This window comes from Zalophus californianus, chromosome 7 (genome assembly GCF_009762305.2).
Source record: "Zalophus californianus isolate mZalCal1 chromosome 7, mZalCal1.pri.v2, whole genome shotgun sequence".
Taxonomy (NCBI): Eukaryota; Metazoa; Chordata; class Mammalia; order Carnivora; family Otariidae; genus Zalophus; species Zalophus californianus.
This window is the reverse complement of record NC_045601.1, coordinates 36,112,791-36,137,877: the sequence shown is the minus strand read 5'-3', so window position 1 is coordinate 36,137,877 and position 25,087 is coordinate 36,112,791. Positions and strand designations below refer to the sequence as shown.

General features: G+C 37.2%; 1 protein-coding gene across 3 annotated transcripts in view; it reads right to left on the bottom strand.

The window, feature by feature from the left end:
- THEMIS (thymocyte selection associated) overlaps positions 1-25,087 on the bottom strand; it is a 191,593-nt gene that overhangs the window by 130,053 nt on the left and 36,453 nt on the right. For all 3 annotated transcript variants that reach the window (XM_027602814.2, XM_027602816.2, XM_027602815.2), the window contains exon 2: positions 13,962-14,120. In XM_027602814.2, the coding sequence (XP_027458615.2) occupies positions 13,962-14,120 (159 nt within the window). The remainder of the gene's footprint in view (positions 1-13,961; positions 14,121-25,087) is intronic.

The following is a 25,087-nucleotide window of genomic DNA, read 5'->3' as shown; positions in this document are numbered from 1 at the left end:
AGTTAATCCAAACCAGACTGTTATAAATTAAGACAATAATTATAATCCCCAGGCAACCACTAAAAAAACAACTAAAAATGTATATGCTAAAAAACAAAACAAAACAAAACAAAAAAACACCACTGCACTTCTCGTTTCTGACCTGGCATATAGAAAGTTTGGAAGTTGTCACTCTATCCTACAAAAAGTTAAAAAGCCAAACAAACTGAAAAATCAACACCTATTCTTAGATCCATTAGAGAAGTGAGATCAGAGGATAAACTGATGCCTCCAAAATTGGAGAGACAGAAAGGCAAGTATAGAGAACCACAACTTTCCAAGGAAACCTCTACAGGAACCAATACCAGGCTAGGAAAATCTCAACTATAATTGCTGAATTGCTAGAAGCTCGGAATGGACAAGTCTGAGAGTAAAAAGATCCAGGGTCCTAGTCATAAGAGAGCTCCCATAATTTTGTAAGTTTTACCTCTAGGTCTTGACCAGACTCTCACAGTAAATATCAGAGAAAAATCTCCTCATACTTCTCTCAAGGGAAAGGTAAAACAAACAAACAAACAAACAAAAATTTCAAAATAGGTCAGAACAATCTATTCTTCTTAATAAGGCCTGCCCTTAAAAACACTATTGGTGTTTCATTAGGACTAACTGACCTGGGGGGAGGAAAATATGTAACTAACACCCACTCCAGCCTTTCACTCAGGGAAAATGTACAACTAAAGCCCACTCTAGTCTTTCCATTTAAGGAAATGGAAATACCCAGATCTGGTCTGCTCTAGTCTTCCACATGTGAGAAGAGAAATGCTCAACCCACTGTAACCACCCTTTCCCACATAATGGGTGGGGAACAAAATGGAGAAGCACTTGTGAAGTTCATGGTTCAGAGGCACAGGCCTGAAAAAATACTGAGACCTTATCATAGGGCTATAGAATGCTTCCCTCCTACCACAACTTACTGTTAGATTCTGAAGTCCTATTAACTACAGTGTCTTTTCACCCAGTACATCATGTCTGGTTATCAAGAAAAAATTACAAGATATACTAAAAGGGAAAAAAAGACAATTGAAGAGACAGAACAAGCATCAGAAGCAAACTCAGATATGGCAAGGATGTTGGGATAATCAGACCAGGAACTGGTGAAAGAACAAAATAAAACTATGTTCACAAATAATATGGTTGTCTATGTATAAAATCTGAAAAAATTGACCAAAAAACTCCTCAAATTAATAACTGAGTATAGCAAGATTATAGGATAAAAGGTTAATATGCAAAACAATCACTCTCCTATATACTAGCAATGAACAAGTGCATTTTAAAATTAAAAACATAGTAACACCTACATTAGTGCCCCCAAAATGAAATACTTTGGTATAGATGTAACAAAATATGTACAAGGTCTATGTTAGGAAGCTCACAAAATTATGATGAAAGAAATCAAAGAACTAAATAGATGGATATTACATGTTCATAAATAGGAAAACAATATTATTAAGATGTCAGTTTTTCCCAATTGAATCTACAGATTCAATGCAAAGCCAATCAAAATCGCAGCAAGTAATTTTATGCATATTGAAATTGATGCTGTAATTTATATGAAGAGGCAAAAGACCCAGAATAGCCAAAGAAACTGAAGAACCAAATCAGAGAACGGACACTACTCAACATCAAAGCTTAATATAAAGTTACAGTAATCAAGATAGTGTGGTACTGGTGAAAGAATAAACAAACAGATCAACAGAACAGAATACAGAACCCAGAAAGAAACCCATATAAAAACAGACAAATGATCCTTGACAGAGGAGTAAAGGCAGTACAATGGAGCAAAGAAAGGTTTTCATTAAATGATGCTAGAACAACTGGACATCCAAATGAAAGCAAATGAATATGGACACAGATCTTACACCCTTCACAAAAATTAATTCAACATGGATCATAGACCTAAATGTAAAATGCAAATCTATAAAACTTTGAGAAAATGACAGGAGAAAATCTAGGTGACCTTGGGTTTGATGAAGACTTTTCAGTTATGACACCAAAGGCACAATCTATGAAAGAAATAATTGATAAGCTAGGCTCCATTAAAAAAAAAGTTGTGTTCTGTAACTAATACTGAATGAAAGGACAAACCACAGAATGGGAGAAAATATTTGCAAAAGGACTTATATCCAAATATATAAAGAACTATTTGAAAAAGGACTTATATCCAAAATATACAAAGAACTATTAAAATTCAACAAGAAACAAACAACCTGATTAAAAAGTGGGCAAAACCCTGAACAGACATTTCACCCACGAATATATACAGATGGCAAATAAGCCTATGAAAAGATGCTCAACATCAAATGTCATTAAGGAATTGAAAATTAAAACAATAATGAGATACCATAGGTATATATGTATTAGAATAGACAAAATCCAAAACACTGACTACACAAAATACTGATGAGGATGTGGAACACCAGAAACTCCCAATCACTGCTGGTGGGAATGCAAAATGGCTGTTGGAAGACAGTTTGGCAGGTTTTTTTTAAACTAAATATATTCTTACCATACGGTCTAGGAACTATGTTCCTTTGTACTTAGCCAAATGAGTTGAAAACACAACCACCCTGCACATGAATGTTTATAGTATCTTTATTTATAATTGCCAAAATGTAAAAGCAACCAAGTTCTTCTTCAGTAGGTGAAAGGCTAAATGAACTGTGGCACATCCAGAAAATGAAATATTATTTAGCACTAAAAAGAAATGAACTATAAAGCCATAAAAAGACATTAGGATATTTTGATATTAGGGAAGCTGTGGCATATTTGGGAGCAGCTAGTATATGGAAAATCTCTGTATCTTCTGCTTGATTTTGCTTTGAACCTAAATTGCTCTATAAAATGGAGTGTTAATTTTAAAAAAGGCAGGGAAGAGGATTAAAATGGTACACTAGAGAATACCGATTTAACAAAAAACACCAAAAAGCCTAAGACATATGGAAAACAAATAGCAAAATGGTAGATGTAAATTCTACTTTATCACTAATCACATTAAGTATAAGTGGATTAAACACTCCAATTGAAAGGCAGAAATTGGCAGAACAGATTAAAAACATCATCTGTTTGCTGCCCACAAAAGATATACTTTAAATTCCAAGACACAAATGGTCTGAAAGAAAAAGAATACAAGAAGATAGATCAGGGGTTAGGCAAGACAGTGGAAGAGTAGGGGACCTCGTTTCATCTGGTCCCTTGAATTTAGCTGGATATCTATCAAACCATTCTGAACACCCACGAATTCAGCCTGAGATGTAAGAAAATATATCTGGAACGGTACAAGTAGAAAGCGACTGCTTTTTGCAAGATAGGAGGTGCAGAGTCGTGAATCTGTGTGAGATACTGGAAGATAAATGGAGTGGGGGGAGAGAGCCTCCATAAGCTGGCTACTGAAAAGTGATATAACACCAGAGTGCAAAATCGGAACCCTTAGAAATCTGCTCCAATGAGAGACATCCCTTTCTGAAAAGGGCTCAGGGGATGAAAAGGGCAAAATTCTAGGTGGGTCATTGTGGTCTCAGGATCCCAGGAGACACAGAATGAAAAGGGGGTGCTTGAACCGATAGAGTGACCAAGCAGTGGAGCAGAGAAAGTGGTTATGGTCAGCGAGCCCAGGAGGGGCTCTCAGCTCGAGTTGCCATAAACTGTGAGCCAGGCCAGTGGGGTGACCGCTCTTTGCATGAGCACCATGAAAAGAACTGGAATGTGCAGGCCGTTTACCATCCCCTGGGAGGGGTGAAATGGTTGCACCCACCACCAGGCAACTGCTCTCAGAGTGGTGGCGGTCCCTGGAAAGGACACTAGAACAGCACCCAGCCATGACTCAAGAGCAGCAGAGCAGGGTGCAGGCGTGAGCCCGCAACTACTCGCAGTCCCAAGGACACAAAGGGCAGTGGCACTCAGGGGTCCCTGGGACTCCCCTCAGGAAGACTGCGGTGGACTTGCACTACAAGAGTCTGTGGAGTTTGGCACACACTAAAGTGAAAACTGTTTGTCCCAGAGGGTTTATTGAGTAGGTGGGATGAGGATCTTTCGCCTCCGGGCTGGAGATCCGGCGCAGTCATTTTTGCTCTGATGCTCTGAAGAGGTGTGGAAAGCCGCCAGGGAAAAAAATTCACACAGATGACTAGCTTACACTGAGCCCAGCCCCCTGACAAGGGGTGAGGCAGCTCTGCCCAGAGAAAGACATCTAAGGAACAGCACAGCAGGCCCCTCCCCCCAGAAGACAGACTGGAAGAACAGGTGGACTACAACTTTATGGAACCCACAAGAATAAAACTCTAGCACCAGGAGAAAACAGTATATTGAGCTCCAGGTGTTCTCTTACGACTCGTTTATCTTTCAGTCTAAAATTTTCCATTTCCTTTTTTTACCTTTTTCCCATTTCAACTAGATTCTTATTTTACCAAGTTATGTTTTTAAGTTGCTTTTTAACGTTTATTTCTTACATCTACATTTTATAGATACATGCTTCATTTTAGTCCTTTTTTCACTCTATTCAATTTTATATATATGTGTGTGTGTGTGTGTGTGTATATATATATATATATATATATATATATATAAGTTTTGATTTTTTTGCAATTTTGGGATGTAGTGTCTTCTAACACACAGACCAAAATTCAATCAGGAACAAGAACAAGTGGAATACCCTGCTTTGTCCACCCTGCAAGATTATAGTCTCTCTTCCCTCACCCCTGTTTTGTTTTGTTTTGGTTTGATTTGGTTTTGTATGCTTTTCTGTGGTGGCTTCCAACCACTTTGGATTTGTCAAGGGTGTATTTTGCTTGGGTCATGGTTGACATTTTGGACTCTGCTCATTCGCTCACCCATCTGTCTCTGGGCAAAATGACTAGAAGGAGGAATTCACAACAAAAGAAAGAACCAGAGGCAATGTCCTCTGCCACAGAGCTAATTGATATGGATATAGATAAGATGTCAGAGATGAAATTCAGAATAGCAATTATAAAATTAATAGCTAGGCTTGAAAAAAGCATAAATGACAGTACAGAATCTCAAAGGGTGGAAATGAGATCTAATCAAGCTGAACTTGCTATGAATGAGATGCAGTCTAAATTGGATGCTCTAACAAACAACTAGGGTAAATGAGGCAGAAGAGAGAATAAGTGATCTAGAAGACAGGCTGATGGAAAGGAAAGAAGTTGAGGAAAAGAGAGAAAGATAACTAATAGCCCATGAAGAAAGGCTTGAGAAATTAAGGACGCCCTAAAATGAAACAATGTCAGAATTGCCTGTGGGGGTGAGGAGAGAGAGAGGGCCGTAAGGTATATTTAAGCAAATCATAGCTGAGAGCTTTCCTAATCTGGGGAAGGAAACAAGCATTCATGTCCAAGAGACAGAAAGGACTCCTCCCAAAATCAATAAAAACAGATCACACCCCTACATAGTGAAGCTTGCAAATCTTAGAGAAAAAGAAGCTATCCTGAGAGCAGCTAGGGAGAGGAGGTTCCTTATGTATGGAGGGAGGAACATCAGAATAACATCAGACCTATCCACAAAACCCTGGCAGGCCAGAAAGGGCTGGCAAGATATATTCAGGGTGCTAAATGAAAAGAACATGCAGCCAAGAATACTTTATCCAGCAAGGCTGTCATTCAGAATGGAAGGAGAGATAAAGAGCTTCCAGGACAGACAGAAACAGAAAGAATTTGTGACCACCAAGCCAGCCCTACAAGAAATATTAAGGGGGATACTGTAAGTGAAAAGAGACCCCAAGAGTAACACAGACCAGAAAGTAACAGAGACAATCTACAGAAACAGGGACTTTATAGGCAATACAGTGGCGCTAAGTTCATATCTTTCAATAGTTACTCTGAATGTAAATGGGCTAAATGATCCAACCAAAAGACACAGGGTATCAGATTGGATAAAAAAGCAAGACCTATCCATATGCTGTCTACAAGAGACTATTTTAGACCTAAAGACACCTCTAGACTGAAAATGAGGGGGTGGAGAACCATTTACCATGCTAATGGACCTCAAAAGAAAGCTGGGGTAGCAATCCTCATATCAGATAAATTAGATTTTATTTATTTTTTTATTTTTTATTTTGTTTTAAAGATTTTTATTTATTTATTTGACACAGATAGAGAGAGCACAAGTAGGCAGCATGGCAGGCAGAGGTAGAGGGAGAAGCAGGCTCCCTGTTGAGCTGGGAGCCCGACGTGGGACTCAATCCCAGGACCCTGGGATCATGACCTGAGCCGAAGGCAGACGCTTAACCGACTGAGCCGCCCAGGCTCCCCGATAAATTAGATTTTAAACCAAAGACTGCAGTAAGAGATGTAGAGGGACACTATATAATACTTAAAGTGTCTATCCAGCAAGAAGATTTAACAATAGTAAATATTTATGCCCCCAACATGGGAGCAGCCAATTATATAAATCAGTTAATAGCCAAAGTAAAGAACAGACTGATAATAATACATTAGTAGTAGGGGACTTTAACACCCCATTCACCTCAATGGACAGAGCATCTAAGCAGAAGATCAACAAAGAAACACGGGCTTTGAATGACACACTAGACCAGATGGACTTAACAGATATATACAGAACATTCCATCCTAAAACAACAAAATACTCATTCTTCTCGAGTGCACATGGAACTTTCTCCAAAATAGATCACATACTGGGTCACAAATCAGGTCTCAACAGACACCAAAAGACTGAGATTATTCCCTGCATATTTTTCAGACCACAATGCTTTGAAACTTGAACTCAATCACAAGAGGAAATTTGGAATGAACTCAAATACTTGGAGGTTAAATAGCATCCTGCTAAAGAATGAATGGGTCAACCAGGGAATTAAAGAAGAACTTAAAAAATTCATGGAAACTAATGAGCATGAAAACACATTAGTTCAAAACCTCTGGGATACAGCAAAGGTGGTCCTAAGAGGGAAGTACATAGCAGTACAAGCCTTTCTCAAAAAATTAGAAAAATCCCAAATACACAAGCTAACCTTACACTTAAAGGACCGGGAGAAAGAACAGCAAATAAAGCCTAAACTAAGCGGGAGAAAAGAAATAATAAAAAAGATTAGAGCAGAAATAAATGAAAGAGAAACCAAAAGAAGAGTAGAACAGATCAACAAAACTAGAAGCTGGTTCTTTGAAAGAATTATTAAGATTGATAAACCTCTGGCCAGACTCATTCAAAAGAAGAGAAAGGATCCAAATTAATAAAATCATGAATGAAAGGGGAAAGATCACAACAAATACCAAGGAAATACAGACAATTTTAAGAACATATTATGAGCAACAATATGCCACAGTAGGCAATCTGGAAGAAATGTATGCATTCCTAGAAACTTATAAACTACGAAGACTGAAACAGGAAGAGGTAGAAAATCTGAACAGACCCATAACCAGCAAGGAAATTGAAGCAGTAGTCAAAAACCTCCCAAAAACCAAGAGCACAGGGCCAGATGGCTTCCCAGGGGAATTCTACCAAACACTTAAAGAAGAAATCATACCTATTCTACTGAAGCTGTTCCAAAAAACAGAAATGGAAGGAAAACTTCCAAAATCGTTCTATGAGGCCAGCCTTACCTTGATCCCAAAACCAGACAAAGACCTCATCAAAAAGGAGAATGACAGACTAATATCCCTGATGAACATGGATGCCAAAATACTCACCAAGATACTACCCAATAGGATCCAACGGTATATTAAAAGGATTATTTACCATAACCAAGTGGGATTTATTCCTGGGATTCAAGGGTGGTTGAACATTCTCAAATCAATCAATGTGATTGATCACGTTAATAAGAAACAAGAACCATATGATCCTCTCAAGTGATGTAGAAAAAGCACTTGACATAATAGAGCATCCTGTCTAGATTAAAATTCTTCAAAGTATAGGGATAGAAGGAACATAACACAATATCATAAAAGTCATCTACAAAAAGCCAACAGCATCATTCTCAATGCAGAAAAACTGAGAGTTTTCCCTTAAGGTCAGGAACACGACAGGGATGCCCATTCTCACCACTTTTGTTCAACATAGTACTAGAAGTCCTAGCCTCAGCAATCAGACAACAAAAAGAAATAAAAGGCATTCAAATTGGCAAAGAAGAAGTCAAACTTTCTCTCTCAGCAGATGACATGATACTTTATGTGGAAAACCCAAAAGACTCCACCCCAAAATTGCTAGAACTCACACAGGAATTCAGCAATGTGGCAGGATACAAATTCAATGCACAGAAATCAGTTACATTTCTATACACTAACAATGTCACTGAAGAAAGAGAAATTAAGGAATCAATCCCATTTACAATTGCACCAAAAACCATAAGATACCTAGGAATAAACCTAACCAAAGAGAAAGGATCTGTACTCTAGAAACTAGGGAACATTTATGAAAGAAATTGAGGAAGACACAAAGAAATGGAAAAACATTCCATGCTTATGGATTGGAAGAATAAACACTGATACAATGTCTGAACTGCCCAGAGCAATCTACACATTCAATTCAATCCCTATCAAAATACCATCGACATTTTTCACAGAGCTGGAACAAACAATCCTAAAATTTGTATGGAACCAGAAAAGACCCCAAATAGCCAAAGGAATATTGGAAAAGAAAACCAAAGCTGGGGGCATCACAATGCCTGACTTCAAGCTATATTACAAAGCTGTGATCATCAAGACAGCATAGTACTGGCACAAAAACAAACAAATAGATCAATGGAACCGAACAGAGAGACCAAAAATGCACCCTCAATTCTATGGTCAACTAATCTTTGACAAAGCAGGAAAGAATATCCAATGGAAAAAAGACAGTCTCTTCAATAAATGGTGCTGGGAAAATTGGACAGCTACATGACGAAGAATGAAACTGGACCATTCTCTTACACCATACACAAAGATAAACTCTAAATGGATGAAAGACCTAAGTGTGAGACAGGAATCTATCAAAATCCTAGAGGAGTAGGCAGTAACCTCTTCAACCTAGGCCACAGCAACTTCTTGCAAGACACATCCCTAAAGGCAAGGGAAACAAAAGCAAAAATGAACTATTGGGACTTCATCAAGATAAAAAGCTTCTGCACAGCAAAGGAAACAGTCAACAAAACTAAAAGGCAACTTACAGAATATGAGAAGATATTTGCAAATGACATAACAGATAAAGGCCTGGTATCCAAGATCTATAAAGAACTTATCAAACTCAATACCCAAAAAAGCACAAATAATCCAGTCACAAAATGGGCAGAAGACATGAACAGACATTTCTCCAAAGAAGACATACAAATGGCCAACAGACATATGAAAAAATGCTCCATATCACTTGCCATCAAGAAAATACAAATCAAAAGCACAATGAAGATACCACCTCACACCATTTAGAATGGCTAAAATGAACAAGTCAGGAAACAACAAATGTCAAAGATGCAGAGAAAAGGGGAAAGGATGCAGAGAAAGGGGAACCCTCTTATACTGCTGGTGGGAATGCAGGCTGGTACAGCCACTCTGGAAAACAGTGTGGAGGTTCCTCAAGAAGTTAAAAATAGAACTACCTTATGACCCAGCAATTGCACTAATGAGTATTTACCCCAAAGATACAGATGTAGTGAAAAGAAGGGGTACCTACACCCCAATGTTCATAGCAGCTATAGCCAAATTGTGGAAGGAACTGAGATGCCCTTCAAAGACGAATGGATAAAGAAATTGTGGTTCAGATATATAATGGAATATTACTCAGCCATCAGAAAGGATGAATACCTACCATGTACATCAACATGGATGGAACTGGAGGGTATTATGTAAGTGAAATAAGCCAATCAGAGAAAGACAATTATCATATTGATTCACTCATATGTGGGATATAAGGATCAGTGGAGAGGATCATAGGGGAAGGCGGGGGAAACTGAATGGGAAGAAATCAGAGAGGGAGACAAACCATGAGAGATTCCTGACTCTGGGAAACAAACTGAGGGTTGTGGAAAGGGAGGTGGGTAGGGGGATGGGGCAGTTGGGTGATGGGCATTAAGGAGGACATGTGATGCGATGAGCACTGGGTGTTATATGCAACTAATGAATCATTGAACACTACATCAAAAACTAATGATGTATTATGTGCTGGCTAATTGGATTTAAATTAAAAAAAGATAGATCATGCAAATAGTAACCAAAAGAAAACTGTAATAACCACACTATATCAGACAAAAAATAAACCTCAAAACAAAAATTTTACTAGAGACAAAGAATGGGGCACTTCATCAAGAAGAGATAACAATTATAAGCACATATACACTTAACATCATAACCCCAGACTACATGAAGCAAAAGTTGACAGTAATAGTTGGAAACTTCAATAATAGTTGAAACTTTCAATAATGGATAGATCTGGACAGAAGATTCTCAGGGAACTGGAAGACTTGAACAATACTATGAACCAACAGACATGTGTAGAACACTACACCAAACGACAGCAGAACACTCATTCTTCTCAAGTACACATGGAATATTCTCCAGGATAGGCCATGCGTTAAGCCGTAAAACAAGTCTGAAAAAATTTAAGAGAATTGAAACCATATAAAGTATGTCTTCTGACCTCAACAAAATGCAATCAGAAATCAGTAACAAAAGAAAATTTCAGAAATTCCCAAATAAGAAAGGATGTTTAAAATATATATTAAAGTACTTTTTGAATTTAATTTCTAACCAGGAGTTTAAATTGACAGTTTTAAATAGAGTTTAAAAAAAGAGATGTTTCTGTTGAAATTATTTTAAAAAAATGTTAATGGCCTTAATTTCTCTTTCTCCCCAGTACTGAGGTAGAATTACTTCTATATCTGGGATCCTCTTTGAAAGAAAGTATTCTGTAATCATCACCAATCACTTTTCCCCTCCACTTTAGCCCTGATCTTACATTAAAACTAATTTTGTAAATAAATTTTTCTAATCGTTGCTCAATTGATGCAAGCTGATCATGTCAACTGAAAACTCAAAAAATTCTTAATAGCAACTCCCCAAATTAAACTGCTAGTCAAAGGCTAAGTGGGAAATTGGCTTTGCAAATTTTGGATTTGCCAGTCTCCATAATCATGTGAGCTAATTCCCTATAGTAAATATATAATATAATATAATATAATATAATATAATATAATATAATATAATATAATATAATACAAATTCCAAAAAAAGCTAAGTGTTTTCATTACTCTCATAAGAAACACTCCTTCTACTAGAAGATTCTAGTAATTTTAACTTAATAAATATTTATTATATACATCTTCTCCTAAACACTGTGGGGATTATAACAGTAAATGAGATTCGGATTCTGTTGTCAGCAATGTTGTAATCTGTTAAGCAGTTGGTCCTCATAAGACAAACACACAGATAACCTCAATTACATTCAAAATGTGATAAATGCAATGATTAGGGCATGAAAGACTATATAGTTGTTCAAAAAGGGAATTGTTACATTCAATTAGAATACTCAGGGAAAGCTTCTCATAAAACAATGGTTTGCAACCTTGACTGCTCATTAGTATCACCCTGGTCACTTTAAGATTCTTTGGTAACCAGACTTCATTCCAGACTACATAAATCAAAATATCTCAGGCAATTGGCCTGAGCATCAGGATATTTTAAACCTCCCTAGGTGATTTCCAGTGTGCAGCCAAGTTTGAGAACCATTGCTATAGAGGATGGGGGTAAGGAAGGAGTAAATAGAATTGAAAAATAGGTAAAATTCAAGTTGAAAGGAAGAAGATACCAGAAAACTTGGAAGAATCCTCTCCTCATATAGCTAATTTATTTTCATTCTCCAAATCTGAGCTGAAGTATAACATTCTTTCAAAAGCTTTGAAAAACTTGACTCCACTTGATAATAATGGTATAAAACCTGACACTTTTTATCGTCCTTGCTATATGACAAGTACCATTGTGAACACTTCAAATATATTTCAATATTCACTCCTTCCCCAAACACTAGAAGATAGATAGTATTATTATTCCCATTTTACATGAGAGGAGAGTAAGTAAATTGGCAAGGTTATACAACTAAGAAGTGGCAGAGCTGGAATTCAAATATATATAAAGACTCCAAAATCCATGTTCTGAAACATGACCAACTAGAGTTAGATATTCCTTATCAAGACTCTCATGGAACCCATGCATATTTCTTCTTCTCCTTCTCCTTCTCCTTCTTTTCTTCTTTCCTCCTCCCCCACCCCCTCCTCCTTCTCCTTTTTTTTTTTTTTGGAACCCATGGATATTTCAATCACACTACAAATCACATCATATTGTAAGTGTTTACTAGATTTTTCTCTTCCACTAAATCAATTATTCACTCATTTCACTCATTCAACCATTCAGTAAATGACTACTGAAAAAGTGCTTGGTACTAGACGTAAAGTCATATATGTCATACTTTATTTGTCAAAAAGTTTTAGTCTAGAGGAGGGGTCAGCAAACTACAGTTCATAGGCCTAATTCTGCCAGCCACCTATTTTTGTAAATACATTTTTATTGAACCACAGCCATGTCCATTAGTTTATGGATCATCTATAGCTTCCTTCATGTTACAGCCTCAGATTGGAATGGTTGTGACAGAGATCATCTGGTGGCAAAGTCTAAAATATTTACTATCTTGTTCTTTATAAAAAACATTTGCCAACACCTGGTCTGGAGAATAAGACAAATAAGAAAATTATTAATGACTACCCAATGCTATTGGTGAACAAGATATATGGAAACATAAAAGAGAGATACCCAGAGTAGGTTAGGGCATCAGCAAAAGTATTCCAGAAGATATGATATTTGAGCTAATTTTGGAAGGGTGAGTTGAATTAACTAGAAAAAGAAGAGCAACCAGATGTGTCAGTAGGATCCTACTGGGAAGTTTAGCAATGATCCAGGGAGCAAGATTCTACTTACAATAGGAATAAAGAGAGTAAATATGTTTAAGAGATACTAGTCCTACATAACTTTGTAAAATATTTTTGATTCCTTCATTCTCACTAGCATAGCAAGTAATGCATACAGTTAGAACTCATTAAGTGTTTGTTAACAGAAAATATTAAGTCCTAAATGAAGGATATTTATTAAAAAGGGGAAAAATAATTTGCCTTCTATTAGTCCTTAAAAAACACTGATGTGGAGAAAAATGAACCCTCATGCACTATTGGTGGGAATGCAAATTGGTGCAGTCACTGTGGAAAACACTATGGAGTTTCCTCAAAAAATTAAATATAGAACTTCCATATAATCCAGTAATTCCACTACTGGGTGTTTATCCAAAGAATACAAAAATACTAATTCAAAAAGATACATGCACCCTTTCGTTTACCGGAGCATTATTTACAATAGCCAAACTATGGAACTATGGAATCAGCCCAAGTGTCCACTGATAGATGAATGGATAAAGAAGATGTGGTGTATACATATGTGGTATATATATATACTGGAATATTATTCAGCCATAAAAAAGATGAAATCTTACTGTTTGCAACAACATGGATGGATCTAGAAAGTATAATGCTGAGTGAAATAAGTCAGTCAAAGAAAGACAAATATATGATTTCACTCATATGTGGAATTTAAAAAACAAAACAAATGAAACAAAGAAAAAAGAGACAAACCAAAAACAGACTCTTAACTATAGAGAATAAGCTGATAGTTACCAGAGGGGAGGTAGGGGCGGGGAGATGGTTAAAACAGGAGAAGGGGATTAAGAGTAGACTTATCAAGATGAGCACTGAGTAACGTATGGAACTGCTGAATCACTATATTGTACACCGGAAACTCACATAACACTGCATATAAAAAAATAAAAAAGAATTCTAATTTTTTCACCCACCACCCTAGAGTGAAAAAAAAGCTACCACTTGTTTTCAATTGTATAGATGTATATTAACCATAGTTTTATAAATGTGAAATGGTTACAAAATACTGTACCTGGAAAATTCATAGGCAGCTCAAATGGTTGTAAAGACTCACAACCCTCAGTGTGCTCACAAATTTCAGCTATGATCTTCTTAATTTTGAGACCAGTAATTTTAATCACTTCTCCTGTTGACAAACAGCATTCATTTCCAAACATTTCATAAATGGAACCTAAAAAAAAAAAAAAAGGAAGAGTTAAAACAGCTTTTAAAAAAAGAATTAAATAAGGAAGAACAAAGTAGGAGTCGAAAGCTTCATATATTGTTTTTATTCAGTTCCTCTCCTAGCTACCTACTAAACAGGAATTTAATCAAGCTTGGTAAAATGTATAGCTTGTACCAAGAAAAATATTAGATTTTCACTTCATCCACTGGACAAAGTATAAACAACCTTATTTTTGTTATTACTGTAAAGTAGATTCATGGTTTCCTCAGCACCTTTAGCTCATCATTCCAAGGTCAAACCACAAACATGTCTTCCATTGCTGGGATTTATGATCTATTTCTGCTGGGTCACAGAATTAGGCTCATATGAGTCAACAATGATCTAAGTACGTATTGCAAACAAGGTTGTAATACAATCCAAGGCTCAAAGACAGAGTCTATACACCAAGGCCTTATATTAAGAGCATCTTATCCATTTATTAAACCTGTTTCTCTTCATCATAATGAATACAAGACTTTCTGTCCATTTTATCTGTTGATTTTTGACAAGCTGGAAATACCTCTTGGTATCTTTACGGCAATAGGGGGCAGACCAGCCCAGATAAACTGAAAAGCTTCATTTTAGTTCAGAATTTCAGTCTTTTTCCTAACAAACCTCTTATCATAGATACTAAAGCTAAGCTTTTCATCCATTTATTTTCTTTTTTTATCTCCTGATGGAAGAAGAGTGTGCAGTGAAATAACCAGAAAATGAGCAACAGAAAAGAGGAGAGGCAAAAATTCTGGATAATCTACCCCAAATAAAAAGGGAACAACCCAAACATTACATCTCTAAGACATTGTTACTTTACAACTGAACGGTAAATGAAAGGCTGATGTAAAAAAATATTATAGAACTGTGGGGATTTAAACCTATCAATTCTTCCCTACCTCCAATATGATTTATATCCTCTTTACCACATTAAAATGTGAACAGTATAAGTATGAGATTTCGGGTTGGTCTGCTTTCCAAATTCTTCCTACTGAACCCCCTCCTCATAGAATCTTACCTGATATACAACACCTAAAACATTTTTGTAGCATTAGTGGTTATCATAAAAGTTATTAAGCCGGGCATCCAATCCAGCATTAAACAACTCCATGATTGTATCGGAGTGTCAACAGGGAACAGGGGGCACACTCAAGTTAGAATAATTTAAGGAGATCTTAACAAAGGGGCAGTTTACACAGAGGCACAGCCAGTTCTCGGTAACACAAGAAAATAAATACCCTGACCTCACTCTTCGCCCTCCATTTGATCCTCTGCCTGGGTACGTCCCTTCCTTTGGCCAAATTCAGCCAGAAGCCAGAGGACAAGGGAGCTACTGATGCCACCACAGAAGTCAGCCTCCAAGGTAGAGAGTGGAAATGGAAGTCCAGCACACCATTCTTACTGCCCATTATTGAATAAGGACTATTTTTGCAAATATGCGAGTATATTTGCTCCTCAAGTTCTGAGCATGTACTTCCATAACTCCCTCCTTTTCTAATGCTATCCCCTTAACTACGTATGTGTTCATACCTCTCATTAACTCCCATACATAGTGTTGTCAGCTATCTCCAATCTTTTGTGGAAAAACTGGGATATTAAAGACACAGTAATAAATCTATAGTGACATTTTTCTCCAATGAACTTAGAACAGTTATTTTCTATGATCCTCATTTGGCAATTAATCACATACTAACATGTTATACCTTCAGTATTATCTCATCCTGTACTTAACTTTTTATGATTTTAGTTATTACTCCCAACTCAAACTTCATGGAAGAAAATACTGCATTATATTATTGCATAACATATTTATAATATATTGCATTGCATATATATTGCACAACACATCAACTGCCCTTCCTCACTCATTCCGCAAACTTTAATGGAAACCTACTACGTGTCAGGCATTGTGATTGGCAGTAGGTAACAGAGATAAAATGCATAATCTCTTCCTCCCATGAAATGTTGTCTTGAAGCAAGCAGACAAGTCAGCAGACACTACAATAAATTATGAGAAAGTTATAACATAGGAAATACAAGGCATTGTGGGAGAATACTGGAAGCATTTAATTAAACAATTACAACCTAAAGAGATTAGGGAAGGATTCCTGGAGGAGACCACAGCGGAGCTGAGGGTTTTTTTTTTTTTTTTAAGATTTATTTATTTATTTGAGAAAGAGAGAGAATATGGGAGGGGGGGAGAGGCAGAGGGAGAGGGAGAGAGAATCTCAAGTAGACTGTGTGCCGAGCATGGAATCTGCCACGGGGCTTGATTCCACAGCCCTGAGATCACAACCTGAGCTGAAACCAAGAGTCAGACACTTAACTGACTATGCCACCCAGATGCCCCTAGTTGAGCTGAGTTTTAAAGGGAGCAGCACAAGATGTTGGGACAGGCAGAGGAAACAGTATTTGAAAAGGTAGCGAGATGTGAAAGAACTTGACACATTCTGGAAACTTCAAGTAGTTTGTTATGTCTCAAATGTAAAGAAAGAACGGGATAAGAAAGGAGACTAGAGAAAAAAAAGAACTCCAGATCACGCAGCCTCTTTATGAGATTACCAATAAACAAAAAGGTCAAAGTCTGATGCAACCTCAAAGTTAGAAAATCTAAATTTTCGGGCGCCTGGGTGGCTCAGATGGTTAAGCGTCTGCCTTCGGCTTAGGTCATGATCCCAGGGTCCTGGGATCGAGTCCTGCATCGGGCTCCCTGCTCCTTGGGAGCCTGCTTCTCCCTCTGCTTCTCTCTCTCTCTATCCCTCTGTCTCTCATGAATGAATAAATAAAATCTTTAAAAAAAAAAGAAAATCTAAATTTTCAGTTATCATGGTTCAGGAACTAATACCAATTTAATAAGAGGTCGTATGTATCTAGGTGCTTGCTATCCAAAGTGTGGTCTACTGTATCACCTGGGAGCTTGTTAGAATCTTGGCCAGACCCCAGACCTGCTGAATCAGAACCTGCATTTTTTAAATTTTATTTTATTATGTTATGTTAGTCACCATACATCATTAGTTTTTTTAATGATTATGTTATGTTATGTTAATCACTATATATTACATCATTAGTTTTTGATGTAGTGTTCCATGATTCATTGTTTGTGCATAACACCCAGTGCTCCATGCAGTACGTTCCCTCCTTAATACCCATCACCGGGCTAACCCACCCCCTCCACCCCCCTCCCCTCTAGAACCCTCAGTTTGTTTCCCGGAGTCCATAGTCTCTCATGGTTCGTCTCCCCCTCCGATTCCCTCCCCCTTCATTTTTCCCTTCCTTCTCCTAATGTCCTCCCTGCTGTTCCTTATGTTCCACAAATAAGTGAAACCATATGATAATTGACTTTCTCTGCTTGACTTATTTCACTTAGCATAATCTCCTCCAGTCCCATCCATGTTGATGTAAAAGTTGGGTATTCATCCTTTCTAATGGCTGAGTAATATTCCATTGTATATATGGACCACATCTTCTTTATCCACTCATCTGTTGAAGGGCATCTCGGCTCTTTCCACAGTTTGGCTATTGCAGAAATTGCTGCTATGAACATTGGGGCGCATATGGCCCTTCTTTTCACTACATCTGTGTCTTTGGGGTAAATACCCAGGAGTGCAATTGCTGGGTCATAGGGTAGTTCTATTTTTAATTTTTTGAGGAACCTCCACACTGTTTTCCAAAGGGGCTGTACCAACCAACTTGCATTCCCACCAACAGTGTAAGAGGGTTCCCCTTTCTCCACAACCTCTCCAACATTTGTGGTTACTTCCCTTGTCAATTTTTTCCATTCTAACTGGTGTAAGATGGTATCTCAATGTGGTTTTGATTTGAGTTTCCCTGATGGCTAATGACGATGTGTCTGTTAGCCACTTGTATGTCTTCTTTTGAGAAGTGTCTGTTCATGTCTTCTGCCCATTTTTTGACTTGATTATTTGTTTTTTGGGTGTTGAGCCTGCATTTTTAATGAGATCTCCAGATGATACATAAATACATTAACATTTGGAAAGCAGTGATCTGGGCTACAAATGTATAACTGGAAAAGTCTCTGTCTTGAGACTGTTGCAAAACTAACCAGAAAAGGAAGGACATGCCATACAAAAGCATTCAGTGTCATGGAGGTGGAAGATGTTTTAAGTGGGGACAGGGAAAAAGAAAGATCTTAAGTGACATGGTAAGATTTTTCTTTGTCACATGAAAGAGAATATTAGCTGAAGTCCATTGGGCTTAATTTCAATGCAATGAGTGTCTAATTGTAGGTGTAGTATACATCAAACTGACTGACTTGGAATGCCATCTTTCTCTCAAAGTTTCCACTGGAATTCAAAATTAAAAGATGAATTTATGTGAGATTACATATAAATTTACAGGAATAGAGGCCAGAGAATTCTATGAAGAGAAAACTGTTTTAGTCACCATACAAGCTTTTGACTTTTCAGGTCCCTTTCCAAGAATCTCTCTTTGCGGGAGGGAGTCACTTCTTTCAGTCATATAAGGAAAAGAACCTCATGCAAATATTAATCTTTTACATTTGTCTTTAATTATTTGTGACTTTCAATTTCGTCTACCCAAGAATGGTGTTAACTCATTTTTAATAAAGAAAGTGGTTGCTGACACACACCACTACAAGTTATGTCTATGAAAGGAGACAAGAACATACAACAACTTCAAATCCCTGAAACTTGAAGGGTTCCTATCCTTTGTTATCACCAATATAATGTCTCTTATAATATTTTTCTTCAGTGAAAATATAAAATGGTTAATTTTTAAAATAGCCAACTTTCATAATCTCAGAACTAGCAAATATAACACATGTAATTGCCTTTTAAAAATTTGCTGATATGCCTGAACCACGTTTATGTATAATACAGATGTAGATATTAAAATAGTTTTCATTTCATTTTTACCATGACATGTATTTGGAATATGCAAATCTCAAATCTATTAAATCTTTATAGACCGATTCTTTCCAAGTCAGAACATATGTATTCAGGATAATGCCAAACATCAGAGAAATCTGGAACAAAGCAGGCTGTTTTCAGTGATCAAACATTGCCCCTGAAGGCTGTAATGAAAGAGCCATGTGCCTTTGAAATCACCTTTCCTGTAATCCTACTTTGCTCAATAAAAATGACACATTAATATCCTTTTATGAGCTCATCCGTTCTTTGACAATCCATACAAGCAATGCTATGATCACACTGGAACAGCCAAAACAGTTGGTTCAATAGATTTTCTTCCACTTCCTATAGAAAGTTAAAAACTTACATTGTTTAGAGGCTATTTTTCCCTTTACTCAAGATGTACCCATTCCTTCCATTCCCCACTTCCTTCTCCTGCCCTACCAGGCCATTCACTCACCCTCACTTTTCAAAGTTCAACCAATCCTGAAGATTCAGCTCATACCCATCATCTTCAAAGTCTTTCTTGATTCCTACACCTAGGTGAGAATTAATTCTCTCCTCTGCACTCTAAAGCAGTATGCATGTATCTCCATTATAGCCCCTATGTGATTATTATCACAGCCTGCTATTGGGATATAATTTTCTACCCATTGATATTATGTATAATAGAATTTATCATGAGCTCCTAGAGATATCTCTTTTTTTTTTTAATTTTTTTTAAGGATTTTTATTTATTTATTTGAGAGAGAGAGAATGAGAGACAGAGAGCATGAGAGGGAAGAGGGTCAGAGGGAGAAGCAGACTCCCTGCCGAGCAGGGAGCCCGATGTGGGACTCGATCCCGGGACTCCAGGATCATGACCTGAGCTGAAGGCAGTCGCTTAACCAACTGAGCCACCCAGGCGCCCCCCTAGAGATATCTCTTAACTATATTTATAGCCATCCTCACATTACACACAACTAGTAATACAGTTTTTGACACTTAGCAGATCCTTAGTGAATGTTGAATTATATATACTTTAGCTTTACTGTAAAATAACACTAAAGTATTGTGAATGTAGTAGAAAGCATGGTCAACCAAAGCTATGGCATGGGTTACATTTTCATTTGGTAGTTTAATAGCCAATGTACAAGCATATATGAGATTAGCTAGACAAGGCATATTAGAATGGATAATTCTATAATATGAATCTCTTACTTATTAAGTTTCCCATTTTATCATTAGGTTTACCATTTTTATATTGCTGAACTTGAGGGTGGTACTCATGAAATGATCTGAGATAGGTTTAGAAGAGTTAGGAAATTACATGTGCAAAATTTGATTGATACTGTATGACAGTGTATATAGAGCCATGTCAGATTGGGATTGCCAGTGAAGATGTGTCTTTGCTCCTCATAAACAGTTATGATTATTCTTTCTTTGCTTAAGGATTGTGCAAATTACCAAGAAGAAACATTCCCACAAAGGAAACATATAAGCGTGAAATAATTTTATTAGCAATGCTGTCCCTAGACTTGGTGGTTGATAAGGCATTTAGAGACCATTAGAGTAATAAGTTCAATTTTCCAAATGAATCTCTGCATAGTTTACCATAGGCATAAAGCTTGAAGTGGCCTATGGTTGTAACAGACATTTACATAGCCAGCCAGTCTTCCATAAAAAGACTGTCTCTATCCCCTGTAGAGCAGAGCAAAGTTATTCCCACTGAATTCATATGAATATAATTCATATAGAATTCATATTCTATATGAAGACTATGCCTAAAAATAGATGAGCATGATATTGGAATGCAATTGTGGAAATAAGTAGGCATGAAACAACAAGCTTGCAGTTTTACTAGGGTGGGATTATACCAGTTGACATTGGATATACCACAGAGAGGTATATAAATCTGAACATTGACAGGAAATGATCTTGCAAGGTCGTACAGACTCTCTTAACCCAATGCCAAAATATCAATATAAAGAGGGCAAAACGTTGGCATCAGGTAGTAAGAAAAGTGATGGTCACACTAAGAAAAATTAAGGTATAATAATCTCTCTCACCTGTAAGAATATGGGGTTCTTCTTGTGAGGTGGGAATTTAAGTGTTATGCAGGAAGGAAGTCAAGCCTAAAGACAGAAATGCACTAGAAACTGTAGTGAATGTTGGTGAGTCTTAAAAAGTATAAACATGGAGGGATACCTGGGTGGGGCAGTCAGTTAAGCATCCAACTCTAGGTTTCAGCTAAGGTTGTGATCTCAGGGTCATGAGATCAAGCCCCGCTTTGGGCTCCGCACTCGGTGGGAAGTCTGCTTGAGATTCTCTCACTCTCCCTCTGCCCCTGCCACCTCCCATGTTCTCTCTCTCTCTCTCTCCATCTAAAAATAAATAAATATTTTTTTTTAAACCACAACAGGTTGGAAAGGTTGAGGCCTAAGAGCCTATATAGCAGATTAAAATAGTAGTGAGGCCAGAAACCAGAAAATGTCCACTTTTCAACCAGTCTGTGTGATGTGTGTGGCGTTTAAATGACTAAGTTTTAGTGGCTGAGGAACAAAAATGCATAGTTTCATATGCTAGCTAAATGTTCGTTTAATGGCAGAATCAATTTAATAGATTCAACAAAGCTATGATGAGAGTTGGCAAGTTGGGTATTAGGATAGAAGTTATCATTGTGTCTCTTTGTGTTAACAATTATCAGAGCAAAGGGATTTGGAACGTGTATATATGAAATGAATATTCCTCCTACACATCGATGAAACATTTCTCTATGATGATAAAACAAATCAGTGGTTCTACATCTCCTGACACTACTATTGACCAAATATTCCCCACATTTTACCCAAGTTTTAATCCTCAAAATGATATCATAAATACTATTATAATTTTTTTATATGAACAATGTTGTTTTGGGAGCTTATTATTTTAGGAAGAACTTGGTCTCAAGTACATTTTATATACTTTAATATAATTGCCTATGCTTTATATCCTAAATATTAAATATAGCTACTACAGACCTCTATAGTCATTTAAAATAATAAACCTGTTCTCTTCATCTCATTTAATGAATATAAATATACTGATTGAATTGATTATACATGGGCTCCAATGCACTGTAATGTGTTCATCCAGTGCATAAAAATTAAGCTCCACTGTATTATAAATTTGCCTTAAGTTCATTAGCATTAAACACCTCATTAAGTATTCTGCTTATGAAATATGGTTTAGACATTGAGAAGTAAAGGTTTAGAAACTTTTATAAGAATTTTGAAGTTATTTTATGCCCACTGAATTAAATAATAAAAATATGCTTGTATTTGTATGTTTTTCATTTTTTAATTTTATTTTTATAATAACTCATTTATATTGCATTTTATTAAAGTACCAATCCATAATGGATTGGGAAAACAAAAGAAATTGGACCTTCACCACAATAGTTTGACACTAAGCCATTAAGTACAAATGTGTGACCACAGTCAGTGCAGGGAACCAGGATGTAGTCTTAGGAAGTTAGAAAGAGTGAAATTTGAACACACTGGAAAAAGAGAGTTATAAAGTAATACACTAAGTCTTAAGCAGTATTATTAACTCATCTATCTCAACGTCACCAGTAGCATGAGTGCCCTGACTAAAAAACACAGGAATTTTAATCAACTTGACAGTAATAGTTCTAATTGAAAATTATTACATTGGCATTCTAATTTGCACATTATAAACTTCTGATTGTATGAGGCAGTGCTTGAACCTAATTGACCCTGAATGCTTTGAGTTTTTGGACCTATGCAGCTAAGGTCCGAAACCCTGAGCAGGTGAAGTCTCCTAGGAGATGAATTCCATGAGGTCTATCTAACTAGAGTGCCAAGTATTCTGCATGAGAGAGATGGCAAATATCTAGACAAAATATTCTACCATTTTTCCTTCCCAGCACTAATCATCCATGGCACATATCCAGCTGAATCCAGATAAGGCCTAATAATCTTCCTCAACATGAAGTTCCAGGTGACTATCCGTCAAATGAAGATGGCATGTGAGGTATGAATTACTTCCAGCCCAGTCCTGCTCTACAACTTACCTTGTTTTAAGCCTCTTGGCCAATATTTATTCATTCATTCATTCATTCATTCACTCATTCATTTATTTTTTATTTTTTTATTTTTTTAAAGATTTTATTTATTTATTTGAGAGAGAGAGCATGAGAGATAGAGAGCACGAGAGGCAAGAGGGTCAGAGGGAGAAGCAGACTCCCCGCTGAGCAGGGAGCCCGCTGTGGGACTCGATCCCGGGACTCCAGGATCATGACCTGAGCCGAAGGCAGTTGCTTAACCAACTGAGCCACCCAGGCGCCCTCATTCATGTATTTTTAAAGATTTTTAATCCTCAGGTTGAACTAATTTTTTTAAGGATTTTATTTATTTCTTTGTCAGAGGGAAAGAGAGAGAGAGAGAGCATAAGCAGGGGGAGCAGCAGGCAGAGGGAGAAGCAGGCTCCCCGCTGAGCAAGGAGCCCGATGCAGGACTCGATCCCAGGGTCCTGGGATCATGACCTGAGCCCAAGGCAGACACCTAACCGACTGAGTCACCCAGGCATCCCAGATTGAGCTAACTTACTCCCACAGGCTTAGTTATAAGAAATCTGGCAGAAGAATACAGACTCCTTGAATCCATCTTTTTTTTCCAGGGCAGCTGTCTGAATTGAGGCATGAAACACTTAACTTGATAACAATCACAACTTTATATAGCCCGATGGCAGCCATAGGATGAGTTTCAATTTCATTTACATTTCTAAGCACAGTGCTGCTAATTCTAATGATCCCTTGAATCACTGAGTTTCAGTGTCAGACAGGAGCTTAAATACCATCTTATCCTACCAATGTTATTACAATGACTGAATCTCTGTACAGTATATCTACCAAGTAGTTGTTCAAACTATATTTGAACACTTTCACTGGTTGAATTCCAATTATTTCAAGGTAAACTACTCTACTTTTGAGCAATTCTGACTGTAAAAAAAACCTCTGCATTTTATTAAGTGCAATGTGTGCTCCTATGGGATATACACATTAGAACTATTTTTAGCCACTGAAATCATACAGAAAACTTTTTTTTAAGATTTTATTTATTTATTTGAGAGAGAGAGCACGAGCAGGAGAGGGGCAGAGGGAGAAACAGACTCCCCTTGGAGCAGGGAGCCGATGCGGGACTCGATCCCAGTACCTGAGATCATGACCTGAGCCGAAGGCAGACGCTTAACTGACTGAGCTACTCAGGTGCCCCTTAATTCTTTTTTATTTTAAGTTTCATTTATTTATGTAATTTATTACTTAAATTACTTATTTATTTAAGTAATTTCTACACTCAACATGGGGCTCAAACTCATGACTTGGAGATCAAGAGTCCCATGCTCTTCAGATTGAGTCAGCCAGGCATCCTCCATTTAATTCTTCTACAAAGCAGCCTTAAAATGTTTGAAGATAGCTGTCACAGTTGTCCTTTCTAACAAATCAAACTGTCAAACAACTGAAACATGTTCAGGGCCACTCCTTACAGCATAGGTTGCCCCATTATAAAATTACTTATAGCACAACTTACATGGATGTGAATGGCATTCTCAGAGTTGTGTAACATGGTATCATGCCTCTCAAAAAGTGTGCCCTTGAGTGTTTCAGGGGAGGGTCAATAGTGCCTACAAGGATGAAACTTGCCATGAAACTAAACATCTTTGTATGAGCAATAACGCAGCCATTTCACACTAGCGACATTGGGCTTTGCCAACCAATGAGTCAAAGTAATTTCTGTAAGAGAAAAAGTAAAAATGTCCTAAAGCTGAGTAGTAGATTTAAGGAAATAATACTTCATCAGCAACTAGATTCTTCTCTGCATTTCTTTCCCCATTAAAGCCAAGACATGAAGTTATTTCCCCAGTCAAGGAGACAGATTTAGTCATTATTTAGTTCTGAGATGCAAAGAATTTTTCAATACTTGGGGAGATTATAATCCTGAAAAGACAGATTTTACTGGAAGGGGATGATGGTTTTTTTTTTTCACAACTGCCAAAACCTTTTTATGTGAA